The following is a 14,561-nucleotide window of genomic DNA, read 5'->3' as shown; positions in this document are numbered from 1 at the left end:
AATAGACTAGGAGGTGCATAGTTAAGGGCAGACTGGAGGCCAGCATAGGTTATAGAGTATGAAATTAAACTGCTTTGAATATTACTTAAGCCAGGTAAATAAAAGATCTACCTTATATGCATGAATGGTGACAAAGTTACTGCTTATATGGATTTTTATCATTTTTTTCTTTTTGGTCCCTGTTTACTAAGGTGCACTAGTGTTTCTGGTGTGCACTAAACACTAGAGTCGCCCATATGTTTCTATGGGTGACAAACCATTTCTGGCTTCAGTAAAGTTCGCGGGGGGGGGGGAGGTCTGAGGGAGCACTTGGGTGTCTCTGGAGACAACTTCAGAGACAGTGGGGCCACGGTCCTCTTTGGTTTTCAGCTGAAACAGCAGCCATGCTGAGGACAAGTAGTGTTTCTCATACTGCAGTATGAATCTGCACAACCCCGATGGGGCTTGTGGGGGTCAGGATTGGTTTCTACTGCGTCCTGGGTCCATCCTCGGGGAGGAGGGTCCCAATGAGTACTCCTAGGGCCATTGAATTCTGGTTGATTCCATCATCTGCATTAGAAGTAGTGCTATCTAATTAATTACTTGCATCTTTATCTTTATTATCATTGTCATGTTGTCCACTTACAAAAAAGGCTTTCACAAAGTTGGAATCATTGTCTGTTGTTGTTCTAACAGTTTTTCGTCTGATGGCAAACTCTCTCCCCCCTCCCCCCCCCCCCCCCCCCCCCCCGATTACTAAGCCATGCTAGAGGCTGCCGGGTGGATATTAGTGCACCGATAGCCGCTAGCAGAGCTTAGTAAACGGGGGTGGGGGTGGGTCTGTTTCATTATCTTTCAGAATTGATGCAAGAACTTCAAATGTTTGGGAACCCTTTAGTCTTAAGGCCAGACAAGCAGACTTCCTCCCTAAAGGCTCTTATCAATCCAGTAGACAGTTATCCCAATGTAAAATTTCCCATGGGAGCAGTCTGTTGTGGTAGAGACATATGTCTGTTCACCAAGAATTGCTACCAGCTTCATCTCCACTTTAAAGTGACCCAACTCATAACAGTTCTGTTGGTCTGGAGGACAGTAACCACTTCAACAAGCACAGAGAACTGCACTGTTCTTATCAGTTATATTTCCTGAACAGCAAAACTTAAGAAAAGATGATCCACTGTTTGCGTAATGAGGTTTACAATAGCAAAATCCTGTTCCCAGTTTTGTTGCTTCCTTTGGTTTACTGAGAAATTGTCATTTACATCTCCCACTTTTAATTTTTACTTTTAACTGCAAGTATCGGTTACTGAGTAAAAGTAGGAAAAATTGGCAAAATAATGACTTCAGTACAAGTAACAAATGTTATCCTGTACTTCTTTATAATTAAAAGTAACAAAACGTTTACTTAAGTACAGTAATTAGTTACATTTACTTAGTTACTATACATCACTGGGAAAGGAGAATGAATTTAATTGGGGGGGGGGGGGGGTGGCAGTGCTGTATCACATTGAAGGGAGATCTTGACAGGGCAGAGGGATGAATGCTGTTATACTGATTGGAGGTGGTGGGGTGACATGTAAAACTGAACTTTTTCTATAGCTTGGGCATGCAAATGTGTGTGCTAATGATCAAGTTGTGTGCACAAGTCTATAGAATGAGTGTATGTGTGTATGTAATGGAGTGAATTTGGGGGTGTATGCTCCTTTTCCTTCCATTCTGTCTCCTCTCTACTTCTTTAACCCTTTCTTTTCCTTATATCCCCTCTCCTGCTGTCACCCTCCAACCTAAGGCTCATGATCCTTAGGACCCAGACTCAGCCACACTCACCCCCAGGCTCAAACACTCATTCACTCCTCCCCAATGCTCCCCCCACACTCACAGCACCAGGTACATCTTCTCATTCTGGTCTTTTCTAAGCTCATTCCCTCCCTCTTCTCATTCTTCTTCAGGCTCAAGTTCCTAGACTCATCCTCTCATTCATAAAGGCTTTTTTCTTTCTCTCATTCCCACTTACCTCTGCCAGATGCATCCATCCTCTCAGTTTCTTCTCTTCTCAGATTCATTCCTTGTCTTGTCCCTCCAAAGCTGACAATCACTCTCTTTCTGCCACCCTTCCATGCATCATCTTTCTCTCTTTGTCTGTCCCCTTCCTCATGCAGCATCTCCTCTCTCTCCCTCTATCCCCATAGCCCCCTACTCTTGCTTTTTTCCTGGTTTGTCAACAGTGGCAACAGCAGCAGTAGAAGTAACAGCAAGATGTGTGGGTCTAATCTCCCTGCATGCACTGCTGCTAGTTCTGTCAGTCCACCTCTCCAGTACAGAAAATTTACAACAGAAGGAATGAGACCACCAGAACTAGCAGTTTCCCATGATGGGAGATGGACCCGCAGCTCTTGCTGTTACTTTTACCACTGCTGCTGCCACATCTGGATGGCAGAGGGCTCAACAGCTGTGTTAGTGAGATAGAAGGGAAGGTCATGGTTTGCTGTGTCCTAGTGAGGGCTTGTGACCCCAATTGGGGTCACATTTCACAATGTGGGAACTTCTGGATTAAGAAAAAGATATTTGAAGTCAAGTCCTTCCATACTGTCATTCAGAGTTGGAGCAACGATATTAGGCACCCTAGGCAAACCTTAGGCCTTGCACCTCCAAATTAACCTTTAGTTCCTTTGGCCTCCCAGCAACCATGATCACCCCAACACTACACCTCCCAGAGTAATCTGGGTAGGTTTTCTGACAACTGCCCACTGTGCCCTCCCTCCTACTGGTAAAAATACCTCCTGCTGTTTCTTTGTGTGTGTGGCTGTCATGATCTATTATCTTGCTTTGACCACAGCTGCTCTTTGGTGACCTCCCCCAGAAGCCAAGCCAGCCCAGCCCAACCATTAGCAAGACTAGGTGGAAAGAAATGACATAGTTGGACCACAAGTGTGCACAAGAACACTTGGACTTGATGTTCAAGTCTGCAGAGTCACAGGTGCCCTGAATTCTCTTACCTCTAACACCTCCTTCCTGTGATATAGACACACAACAAAGTTGATATAAATACATAAGTATTGCCATACTGGGACAGACCGAAGGTCCATCAAGCCCAGCATCCTGTTTCCAACAGTGGCCAATCCAGGTCACAAATACCTGTCAAGATCCCAAAAAAAGTACAATACATTTGTTGCTGCTTATCTTAGAAATAAACAGTGGATTTTCCCCAAGTCTATTTTAATAATGGTCTATGGACTGTTCCTTTAGGAAGCCATCCAAACCTTTTTTTAAACCTCGCTAAGCTAACTTCTTTTACTACACTCCCTCTGGCAAAGAATTTCAAAGTTTAATTACACATTGAGTGAAGAAATATTTTCTCCAATTCATTTTAAATTTACTACTTTGTAGCTTAATTGCATGCCCCCTAGTCCTAGTATTTTTGGAAAGAGTAAACAAGTGATTTACGTCTACCCGTTCCACTCCACTCATTATTTTATAGACCTCTATTATATCTCACCTCAGCCGTCTTTTCTCCAAACTGAAGAGCCCTAGCTGCTGTAGCCTTTCCTCATAGGGAAGTCGTCCCATCCCCTTTATCATTTTTGTCGCCCTTCTCTGTACCTTTTCTAATTCCACTATATCTTTTTTGAGATGCGGTGACCAGAACTGAACACAATATTCAAGGTCCGGTCGCACCATGGAGCAATACAAAGGCATTATAACATCCTCATTTTTGTTTTCCATTCCTTTCCTAATAATACCTAACATGATGTATTTCGTGAGGTGAGAGGAGAGGGGCAGAAAGCTGAAGGTGCCACCTAGGGTACCCAGTAACCTTACATCAGTGCTGTCAGAACTTGCTGCCCTAAGTTACTGCCTAGTCTTGCCTGTTGGGCAGTCCCTGCCTGCTCTAAGTTTTGGAGGGTTTTACTTAGAGCTTTCTATTACGACCAAGTAAATCAGTGTAGTTCATTTAAATAGAGACTTGCTCTAGAACGAAATCTGGTAGCCCCTGATTTAGTGATTATTTATTGTTTATTTAATTTGATATACCCATCATATGTATTAAGTTATGTCCAATAAAAAAGGTATCATCTTATTTTCTTTTCCATGTTTTATTTTGTTTTATTTCTATTACCCTCGTATGTCAAAACCAGTCGAAGCGGTGATAGTGTATTGACGGCCTCCAACCTGCAGGGGACGTTGTGAACAGAGTTTCTAGCATTCACCAGCCCACGAACTCCCTCTTGGATCGTTTGACGAAACTGAGTGAAGAGTTGCTTGTGGTTTGGGGGGGCTGTAGCGTGAGGAGGCAATCCTGGAATTGGCCCGGGGCATGCGGTCGCCTTTTTGTATCAGCAGACGGGCACCGCGAGCAGTTCATGGCTGACTGTTTTGACCGGGCCCCTGGGGCCGGCCGCGGACGGGGTCGAGCGGGACAGAGGCCGGGTGGTCGGGGACAGCAACGGCAGCAATTGGAGGATGCCCACCCCCCAGGTTTCAAGGCCTTGATCGGCGAGCAGACGTCACAGCTGACAACGTCGCCGCCGAAAGCGGTGGTGGCCTTCAACCAGCAACAGGAGCCATTGAGGCCGCCCAAAACACTTCCACCGCTCTCCGAGCACTCCACAGGTAGAGGTTGCATGTATCCCATTCCACCGCCCTATGTATATCTCTGTATATATAGTCGGTGTGCCTACGCCCCTGCCACCTTATGTATATGTGTATATGCTGTGTGATGTGTAGGCATAGCTTCCCTATATGTGCATACATGTTTATACACTTGCTCTTTTATTTGTAGGTATATTGTCTTTGTGTATTTATGCATATGTTTATATACTATAAAAGATAAATCAAATGAACAGGACAAAACTTTCAATGTACAGGGACACTTATATAACTCCATAAAAATTTCCCAGCAGCTAAATCATATCTTCTGTCACCATACTCTTTAACATAATATATAAAGTGTCACAGAAGAATTTTTTTAAAGGATATTCAGATATTACAACACAAGTGCTGCAACAAAATGTCTTTAGCAGCACTGTGCAAATCGTCATTGATCCAGATGTTTAATTTTTTAACTTCTTCATATACTGTAATGCATGTTGTAGACTAACAAGAGCCACTTAGCTTCCAAGAGCAGTCAGAACCTCTGCATATATGGCCAGGTTTTGTTTTCTTCGTTGGGGAAGAGGTTCAATTGGTTGCATCCGATTTCCTTCCATGACTAAACTAAATCTGGCCTTGTCTGCAGAGGTTCAGACTACTGTTGGAAGCTAAGTGGTTCTTGTTAGTTTAAAACATGCATTGCAGTGTATGAAAAAGTTAAAAATTTGGATCCATGACAATTTGCATAGTGCTGCTAAAGACATGTTGGAGTTGCAGCACTTGTAATATCTTATCTGACGATCCTTTTTCAAATAAATTTTTATGTGACACTTTATTCCTGTATAGAGATTTTTATGATGTTAAAGAGTATGGTGACAGAATATATGATTTAGCTGCTGGGAAATTATTTATGTTTATATGTACTGTCATATTCCTGTATATCAGAGCTGTCAAAGAGGAACAGTTTTTAAGAGGATGACTTTTCAGCTCATATGCAGTACATTTCCAGAGTAGTATACACATCCCTTTTGCCTTTACTCAGCTACATATCTTAGAGTAGCCTATCTTTACTCTTTCTCCCCTTTCCAGGCATTCACATGTACTCTTTTGGAGCATCTCATGCATCACCCCCTTCCCATCCTTCATAGCACTTAATCTGACTTTGCAGTATATTTTTATGGGCCTTTTAGTCTGCCACTCCTGAACAGTTCAGGGCAGATCATAGTATCTGGGGGTTATAATATAATACAATGAAAATTTAGATCAAAGCAGGTACAATTCAATACAATTGAGTAGAATCTAGAAAAACAAGGCCAGCTCTATGAAAAGCAATGTTTTCAAAATTCTCTTAAAATTGCAAGTAATGTTAAGATGTCAACGTTGCAGGCACGGAAGTCCAAAGTGTAGCCAATTCGTATTGTAATAACGAGATAAAATACTAACTGATTTTAATTCTTATGCCATCCTTCTATGCATTAATTTTCTCTTTACATCACCCCAAACATTTATGTCCAGTGCTCTCCCCACAAATTTTGCCTGTTAGGTGGCATGAAAGAGTAGCCGGGCGAGGTAGTACTTCATTGTTTCGTAATGTTTTCTGGGGTTTTTTTATAATGCAACTTGCTCTGCAAACATGTAGACATGTAAATGTATAATCCAGGACAAAAATTAATTACACAATTTAACATGACCCTAACCCCAGCAATCATCTTTGCTTCTCCATTTTCACTTTCCCCTACAAATGCCTTTGCTTCTCCCTCCCCAAAGTATGTGCTGTTTGTTTTCCCCATTCCAAACCCCTACATCAGCTCCCAGCCCCCTTCTCCCAGGCCTAACATTGGATCCCTTCTCCTACCCCTATTCCCAAGTCCCTTTAACTCTGAGCTGCCTCCTGCCACCCCCACCATCTACCGATGTCATCCCCCTTTCACCATCCTCAGCCTTGCATCAGCCAGCAGACCAAGCCCTATCTCCCACCTACGCCATCCCCAGCATCAGAGTTGTCTCCTAGCCCCATTTCCAGCATCAGCTTCATTTTCCTACCTCCAGCACCCTGAAATCACTCATAAAGCAATAGTAGCTTGTCTTTCTGCTGCCTACACTCTGCCTGTCTTGCACAAGAAACAGAAAGTAGTTGCTGTCAGATTTTAACAACCAGGTGATGCTGGCAACCAGAGTCAGCTGAGGACAGGCTGAGTGGAGGCAGTGGAAAGGCAAGCGCATGTTTTTCTGCACGTATTCTGATCCATTCCAGTTGTTTAATATTGCTGGCTGTTAAGAGAAGGGGACAGATGCTGGGAAATTTGGGTGGGACCAGGGCCTGAGTGGCCTCCTCCCCATTCTGACACATTTTGCCATATCAGATTAACTTAGCTGGGCGGCCTGCAAAATCAGCCAGGTGGCGCATGCCCATTTTAAAAGGTTATTGGAAGAACACCTCTCAAAACATTCACTGCAGCTTATCCCCTTCTGGCATTTCAGCATTTACCTTCTTCCCTAGTGGTCAGTGCAGTGGATTTTGGTTCTGGGGAACTGGGTTCAATTCCCACTGCAGCTCCTTGTGAGATTGTCATCTTACTACAGGATAAGAAATAATTTTTGTAAGATAAGGACCCAAACATCTCAAGATCTTATAAAGAGTGCAAGAAATTTTGAACTTACCCTAAAACTGAAATGGCAACCAGTTTTCTGTAATAGAATTCTATTTTGCAGTCGAACCAAAATCCCTATATATAATGAATCAAGTTGGGTAACATAACACCAACTACCCTTCCTTCCAAATTCATACCCCTCTTGTACTTCCCATGTATTCATCCCCAATCATCCTGTAGTACAGACAGATCAACGCTAATTCCCAAAGCAAGTAGTTGCATTGCATCTATGTATCAGACTGTGTCAAGACATTGTTGCCACAGATATAACTACTGTTGTCTATATTGTGTTTTTCTCCCCTGTGATCTACCACTTTCCTATTTTGCCACTTCCTTGAATTGTGTGTTGGGTTACAAAAGTTGAAAAAGTATAGCATGGGGAATACCTTTATCATGTGTATCCAGTTTGACTTTATATGTGGTTCTGTATGTGTTTTGGTAAGTTCCAGTGTATCCAACATATTGCCATATTTTTACTTATGTGCATGTTTAATGCATTATTACAGATCACCAGTGTATATATTGCACTGTTTTTCATTAGTTGCTAGTTGATGCATCATCTTCTTAGGGCACAGCTGTTTGCATTGTTTTTGTTCTGTTCCTATGCTTACAATGAAAATAACATATATAACAGTCTGAACCAAAACCTTAAAATGTTGAGAATCAAATAATCACTTTATATGACCAAATACCTCTGAAAATGAGGGGGAAATGAAACTTAATTCAGAAATCCCAATGCTATCAGTGTTTTTATTAACTAATTAATTATTACACATTTATATCCCGCTTTAAACAAAGTGGGTTACAATTAAATATACATAATTAAAATTATACATATAAACACTTCATATAAAGTTATAACTGGAAAAAAAAAGAATCTTATCCACCTAAGAAGGTCTTCAAAAGATTTGTTAAATTGCTGAGTATTTGCACAGTCTTAAATATCTAGGAAGCTTATTCCACATTGTAGGCCCTGCAGTAGAGAAAGTACATTTACAAGTCTGAGTATAATGATATGCTGTTGCAGGTGGAATACATAATTTAGCAGATTCAGGACATAATGTACTCTTCTTTACCATGTACGTATGCACCTTAATGCAATACCAGTTGTAATTCTGTACCCGGAAATGGCGATCGCCATTACGGCATAATGTAAGCCACATTGAGCCTGCAAATTGGTGGGAAAATGTGGGATACTGTTATCTAGGTACATCGGTGTATATACATTGTTCAACCAATGACAAAATTGTAAAGTTCACCCTCTGCACTATTGGCAACCAGTGAAGCTCCTTCACGACAGGAGTGATATGGTTAGACTTTGATTCTCCCATAATCAAGCATGCAGCAGCATTCTGGATGATTTGCATAGCCTGGAGTCTAGCAGATGGCATTGCTAGATATAATGAATTACAATAATCAATCCTTGTTAACACCAGGCTCTGCACAATCGTCCGGCAATCCGCTGCAGGCACCATCCCCTTTAACCTACTCAGGAGACGAAAGTTGAAAAAAAGATGTTGAAATTACTTGATAAACCTGATTCTGCATTGTAAGATTGGCGTCAAACAAGACATCCAGGTTACAAAGACATGATTTCACTGCAAATGTAACTCCTCAATATTTTAACACAGATGTTAGAGAGGGATCTAAGGATTTCCCTATATATATAATTTCAGTCTTAGCCAGATTCAATGAAAGCTTATGATCAGACATCCATTCATTAATTTTGTCAAAATATTGTGTTAACTTAGAGGTAGAATCCTATGAATTTTTCTCAAGAGGAAGAAAGAATTGTATGCCATCTGCATGCATTCTAAATGACACATTCAACTCTAAAACACTAAACCCAATGAGATTTAAAAAAAAAGATTGAACCGTAGAGCAGAAAGAGCTGACCCTTGGGGTACACCCTTTGAATCAAAAATTGATCAGAGAAAGATCCATGAATCCTGACTTTAAAAAAATTGCCCCTACAAGTACAACTCAAACTACTGAAGTACATCTCCTCGAATGCCTAAAGCATATAGCGTATTTAACAAAGTATGATCAATCACATCAAATACAGATGTAATATCTAGCATGACCATACAAAAACAAGTATTCTGATCCATTCCAGTTCTAATTATTTATCACAGATAATAGAAGAAATTCCACGCTGTGATCTTTCTTAAAGCCATATTGAAATGCATCCAAGAGATGGTTTCTATCTACATAATCTACCATCTGATTCAATACTACTTTTTCAATAACTTTTGCAAAAAAAGGCAAGACAAATAGGTCTGTAACTACTTGGTGTAGCTGCATCTGTCAGGCATGTTAAACAAATGCACAAATTAACACTATATAAGTTTTTTTGTAGGACCCTCAGTGGTGACTCATTTCACATGAGCTATACTTGTGTTCATGACTCACCTTAATTTAACTTATAACTAAGAAATATTAATTTGAAAATTTTGCTATTTTGTGTTTTAAATATGACAAAAATGTATCTTTATGTTCAGGGATCAAACGCTCTGAAACACAAAATTGCAAAAATGTATTCACTTGTTTAACGTGCCTGACAAAAAAACATTGATAGTTTTGAGATTTCTGAATTACAGTTGAGAATCAGATGATATCATTGAACGTAATTGACATAATCGAGGAATAAAAAAAACCCTCTTTAAACGAAACTCCAAGGATGATGATGAATTACTCCTATTGGAAGAATGTCTCCTGAGGAGAAAGTAATACTCAAAGGAACAGTACCTGGAGCATTACTAAATCATAAGGCTTCTATTCTCAGGTGCTTATACATTTTAAATTTAGGTATCTATTTTATAACTAGCTACAGGTTCTTTGAGAGTACAAACAATAAGTATTTTTTTTTTTTTGTGACACAGGTGCCATTGCTTGGTACCTTTTATGATTGAATCAAATGTATGTATTTGTTTTGCTGAGGATCTGTCAGGCAAGTGGAGGGGGTGAGATGAAGTGGTGTTTTTCTGATATATATAATAAATACCTATTTTATTTTCTACTGGGAGTGTTTATTGGTGATCATTGGTTAAAACCTAAAATCAGAGGTACTTTGGGCTTCTGCAGCTACACTGATCTCTGCATGTATTACCCTGTTTTGTGTTGCCTGTGTACCTCTTAAGTATATTTTTCCTCCTCCTCTTCCATCTCCCCATTTATAATAGACACCCCTTTTCATGTACATCTTTTTTCATCTCTTCACAGAGTGTGTATATACCTGCATTCCCTTTGCATCTCGTTTATTCATTAGCCAGATATCTCTCATTATGCATCCATCCAATCTATGTTGTTCTGTAGCATGAGTTAGTTTTTGAGTCACCTTTGAAGCATGGATCTCAGTCATGGTGAAGTCTTTCTTTCATTTGTGCAAATTTTATCACCGTAGACCACTATGGACTTGATTTCATAACAGGATAGCTACACAGAGTGTAAAAACAAAAATGCACCCAATCCCCTGGATTCTGTATTGGTCACCCAGATAAACTAATTAGTCACTTGGGTGCTAGCAATTACTGGCTTTAACAAGCACTTGTCAGTAATTAGGAGTTAAGCACAGATCTGCCCTATGCCCTATTCTGTAATATGTGTGCTTAAATTTCATAGCATGCAGCTCCAAAGGGTACGTGGCCCCATTGGAGGGGCATGGACAGGTCAGGGGTGTGCCCAGAAATTAGGCGCAGTGTTGTAGAATATCTGAATTTGTGTGCCTAACTGCCATCAGCATAGACCAGCCTTTGGCAGGCATAAATGCTCACGGCTAAAGTTAGGTGTGAAATGCGCACTAAGCTGGTGTTTGATAAAGGATGCTACTTTACTAGCTTAGCATGGATCATTCTGGTGCCTAACTTTGAGTGCCATGCTGTTCCCATTTTATAAAGGCTAGCAAGAAGATGTCCAAAAGTGTTGTGAATATCAATTATTGTGTCTTCAAACCTACACACCAAGCTATATGAAAGCCTTAATAATGACAAAAAATTATTTTGTATATAAGGGGCTAGGGAGATCTGAATTTTTCTTTCTCCTAAAACTGTTCTGTAATATAATCATTGGTCTACCTCCCAGGGTATACTTCAATTTAGAGTGCAGAAATCAATTCATTGCAAATTATTTTTATAATAAAAATTATTAACTTACGGAACTGATCATTACCAATACGATCACTTTCAAGCTTACCATTGTTGTATTCTTCCAAAAAGTCAGTACAATAAAGCAAATAGAAATTAGTGCCATTTTATAATAATTCTATTACAAACAGGCCAAAAATGGTCATGCTAACGTCAGAAGAAGTGTGTAAGTACTTTACAGTATATAATTTATCACCCCACTCATTCCAGGAGAAATATAAGGAGATAAAATGGTGCCTAATTTTGGGTCTGTGGAGACGGTTGGAAACAATTTTGGGTGGAGTCAGTAAAACTATACTGACTCCGACTCCATTTTCCAAATAAAATCTTACATTTATAATATATGGTTAAGTTTATCATTTTATACTTGTATATTCTTGTTAAAGCCTAATATCAATTCACTTTTTCCAGGGCCATTAATCAGTAGAAATTTGCCAACCGAATGGAATGTGACATATTCTCTGATTGATTGATAACTGGTATTTAAGACCATCACCTACTTCAGTCATTTGCTTCTTTAACTTGTAACTGAAAGGAAGGGAAGGAGACATATTTGGAATTTTGTTGACAAGTTTTTAGAATTTAGATTCACAATGTCAACGAAGTTTCCCTTGAAGTCAACTGTATTTGAGCATTTTACCGTAACTCAAGATGGAAAGTATTTTGTGTCTCAGTGTATGACACAGGACCCAGATGCTGCGATGCCAAGGTTAGCACATATTCAGGCAATGATTAAAAATGCTCCTTCAAGAGCTTCCAATCTCAAAAAACATTTACAGCTTTTTCATACTGAAGTATTCAAAGCGTGGAGAAAAAGATGACAGCAAAAGCAAGGAACCGATGCTCAGTACTTCCAGGCAAAGGACCAGAAAACTTCACAGGCATCACATACGCTGTGTCATAGGCGCCGACTCTGTGGGTGCTGTGGGTGCTTGAGCACTCCCAATATTTTGACCCACCGGAAGTTCCCAGCCAGCCCGACTTGCCCGGTGCCCGCCCTCTTCTCCCTCAACAGTCCTCCGCTCTCGCCTTCCTGAGTGCCGCCCAAAATTTAAAACTCCTCTTATCTCGGGGTCCCAGCGGCAGCAGTGAAAGGCGAGCAGTCTCGGCTCTTCAGCCTTTCCTTCTCTCTCAGCTCTGGTCCCACCCTTGTGGAAACAGGAAATGAGGGCGGGACCAGAGCTGAGAGAGAAGGGAAGGCTGAAGCGCTGAGCCTGCTCACCTTTCACTGCTGCCACCGGGACCCCGAGGTAAGATGAATTTTAAATTCTGGGCAGCATGCAGGAAGGCGAGGGCGGGGGACTGGAACTCTGAGGAGAGGGAGAGGGGGGCCTGGAACCCTGAGGCGAGGGAGAGGGGGGGCCTGGAACTCGGGGGAGGGGGAGAGGAGGGTGGGAGACGGGGAGAGGGGCAGATGGGGAGAGGAGGGGGGAATGCACCACCTGTAAAAAAAAAAAAAATTCAGCACCCCCAATCATTTTGAAAAGTTGGCTCCTATGCGCTGTGTTGTGCACACTCTGCAACTGGCAATAAGGGACATGCTGCTACTGTGATTGACAAGGTGAGGAATGTAGTTATTGCTGCCAGAACACCTAAAGTTGTGCCAGAAAAGTGACAATTACTGATCAAACAACACGCTGGGGCAGTATCTATGTAACATCAACTGAGGATGAATTTGATTTTGAAAGATATCTGGATCAGAAGGAGTGTGCAAAGCATCTCTGCATAGAAAAGGATTCTGCTGAACACACAGAGAACAAATTGAGTAAATTTCAACTAAATTTCTCACACTAAAGTCTTATATGGAGAAAGAAATTATGAAGAAATGTTTATTCATAGTCTGTCTCTCTGTGGCTTCTTTCACCCATTTTCACTTTTATGTCTTTTCTTTCCACTATGAACCCCCACCCCTCACCAAACACACACAGCCTCTCAGCCCCTCTTTTCCCAGTCCCACCTATGTACTCTCTATATCTTACAGCTTCTCTTCCCTTTGCAGTTTGTGCTCCCCCTCTGCCTGCTTTTCCTCTCTGCCAGCTCCCTTCTCCCATTTATTACTGTGTTCCCTTTCCAAGTTTCTCACAGGCTGTTTCTATTCCTCTCACATGGCTCCACTCCCAGCTTCTGTACCTATCACTTGGCCTCTCTTCCCCTTAACATATCCTTTCTACATCTTTCAGCCCTTCACAGCAGCATCTTTTCTCCAGTGTTTCTCTGCCTTTTTCATCTTAACTGATTAACATTTTACTTTTGGCAGCATATGTAAAACTGTCATGCCAATAAAGTTATCTGTCTCCCTTCTTTCTGCAGTATCTATCTGCAGCACTTCTCATCTCCATTGGCAGTGCAGGCAGAAAGTGTCCCAATTCTAGGCTACAGAAGCTCCCCTCCTCTTCCTCCAGCCCATCAATCAGACATGGCCACCCAATAGATTGCAGCAGCTCCCTCCTCTCCCTACAATCTATTGTTCAGACACAGCTAGCCAACAGGCTACAGGGGAAGGCAGGAGCAGTATCTAGGATACAGACACTTTACTTCCTGCCTTCCCCTGCAGCCATGCAGTATGGAATGTTGACAATTTTTTTGTAAAATATAAATTTATATATTTTTTGTAAAATATGAATTTATATTGTCAAGCTTCTCATGAGGTAAGCTGTTTTTGAGCATTTCACCATAACTCAAGATGAAAAATATTTTGTGTCAGTGTATGACACAGGACCCAGATGAAGACAAATGCTGTGATGCCAAGATCAGCAGATATTCAGGCAGTGATAAAAATGCCCCAATCTCAAAAGACATTTCCAGCGCTTTCATCCAGAAGTATTCAAAGCTGTGAGTGAGAAAAATGACAGCAAAAGCAAGGAACCATAAGTTAAAAGATATTTTGTCAGTTACAAAGTTACTGTAGCAATGACAACAGATACATTAAAAAAATATATCACGCAACTTGTTATAGAGGATAGTGTGCCTTTATCATTATTTTACTACTACTACTACTATTTAGCATTTCTATAGCGCTACAAGGCATACGCAGCGCTGTACAAACATAGGGCTTAATGGAGAAATGGCCTGCAACTTGATGTTTCGCTGGAAAGAGACAGTGCTAGAAAAATGGTGTGTGAAGATGCCCTTAACCAATAGGAAGAACTTAAAAAAAACTCTCTAGGGGCGCTTTGTACACCTTAAAATGGATGCCCTA

At 41.0% G+C, this 14,561-nt stretch overlaps 1 protein-coding gene across 2 annotated transcripts in view; it reads left to right on the top strand.

Annotated features, from left to right (window-relative positions):
- Positions 1 to 4,224: 4,224 nt before the first annotated feature.
- The window catches only part of PAIP1 (poly(A) binding protein interacting protein 1), a 185,932-nt gene continuing 175,595 nt past the window's right edge, over positions 4,225 to 14,561 (top strand). For both annotated transcript variants that reach the window (XM_030193105.1, XM_030193104.1), the window contains exon 1: positions 4,225 to 4,590. In XM_030193105.1, the coding sequence (XP_030048965.1) occupies positions 4,341 to 4,590 (250 nt within the window). In that variant the 5' untranslated portion in view covers positions 4,225 to 4,340. The remainder of the gene's footprint in view (positions 4,591 to 14,561) is intronic.

This window comes from Microcaecilia unicolor, chromosome 2 (genome assembly GCF_901765095.1).
Source record: "Microcaecilia unicolor chromosome 2, aMicUni1.1, whole genome shotgun sequence".
In the NCBI taxonomy this organism is placed as follows: domain Eukaryota; kingdom Metazoa; phylum Chordata; class Amphibia; order Gymnophiona; family Siphonopidae; genus Microcaecilia; species Microcaecilia unicolor.
The sequence above is the reverse complement of the archived record's forward strand: the minus strand, read 5'-3'. Positions and strand labels throughout refer to the sequence as shown.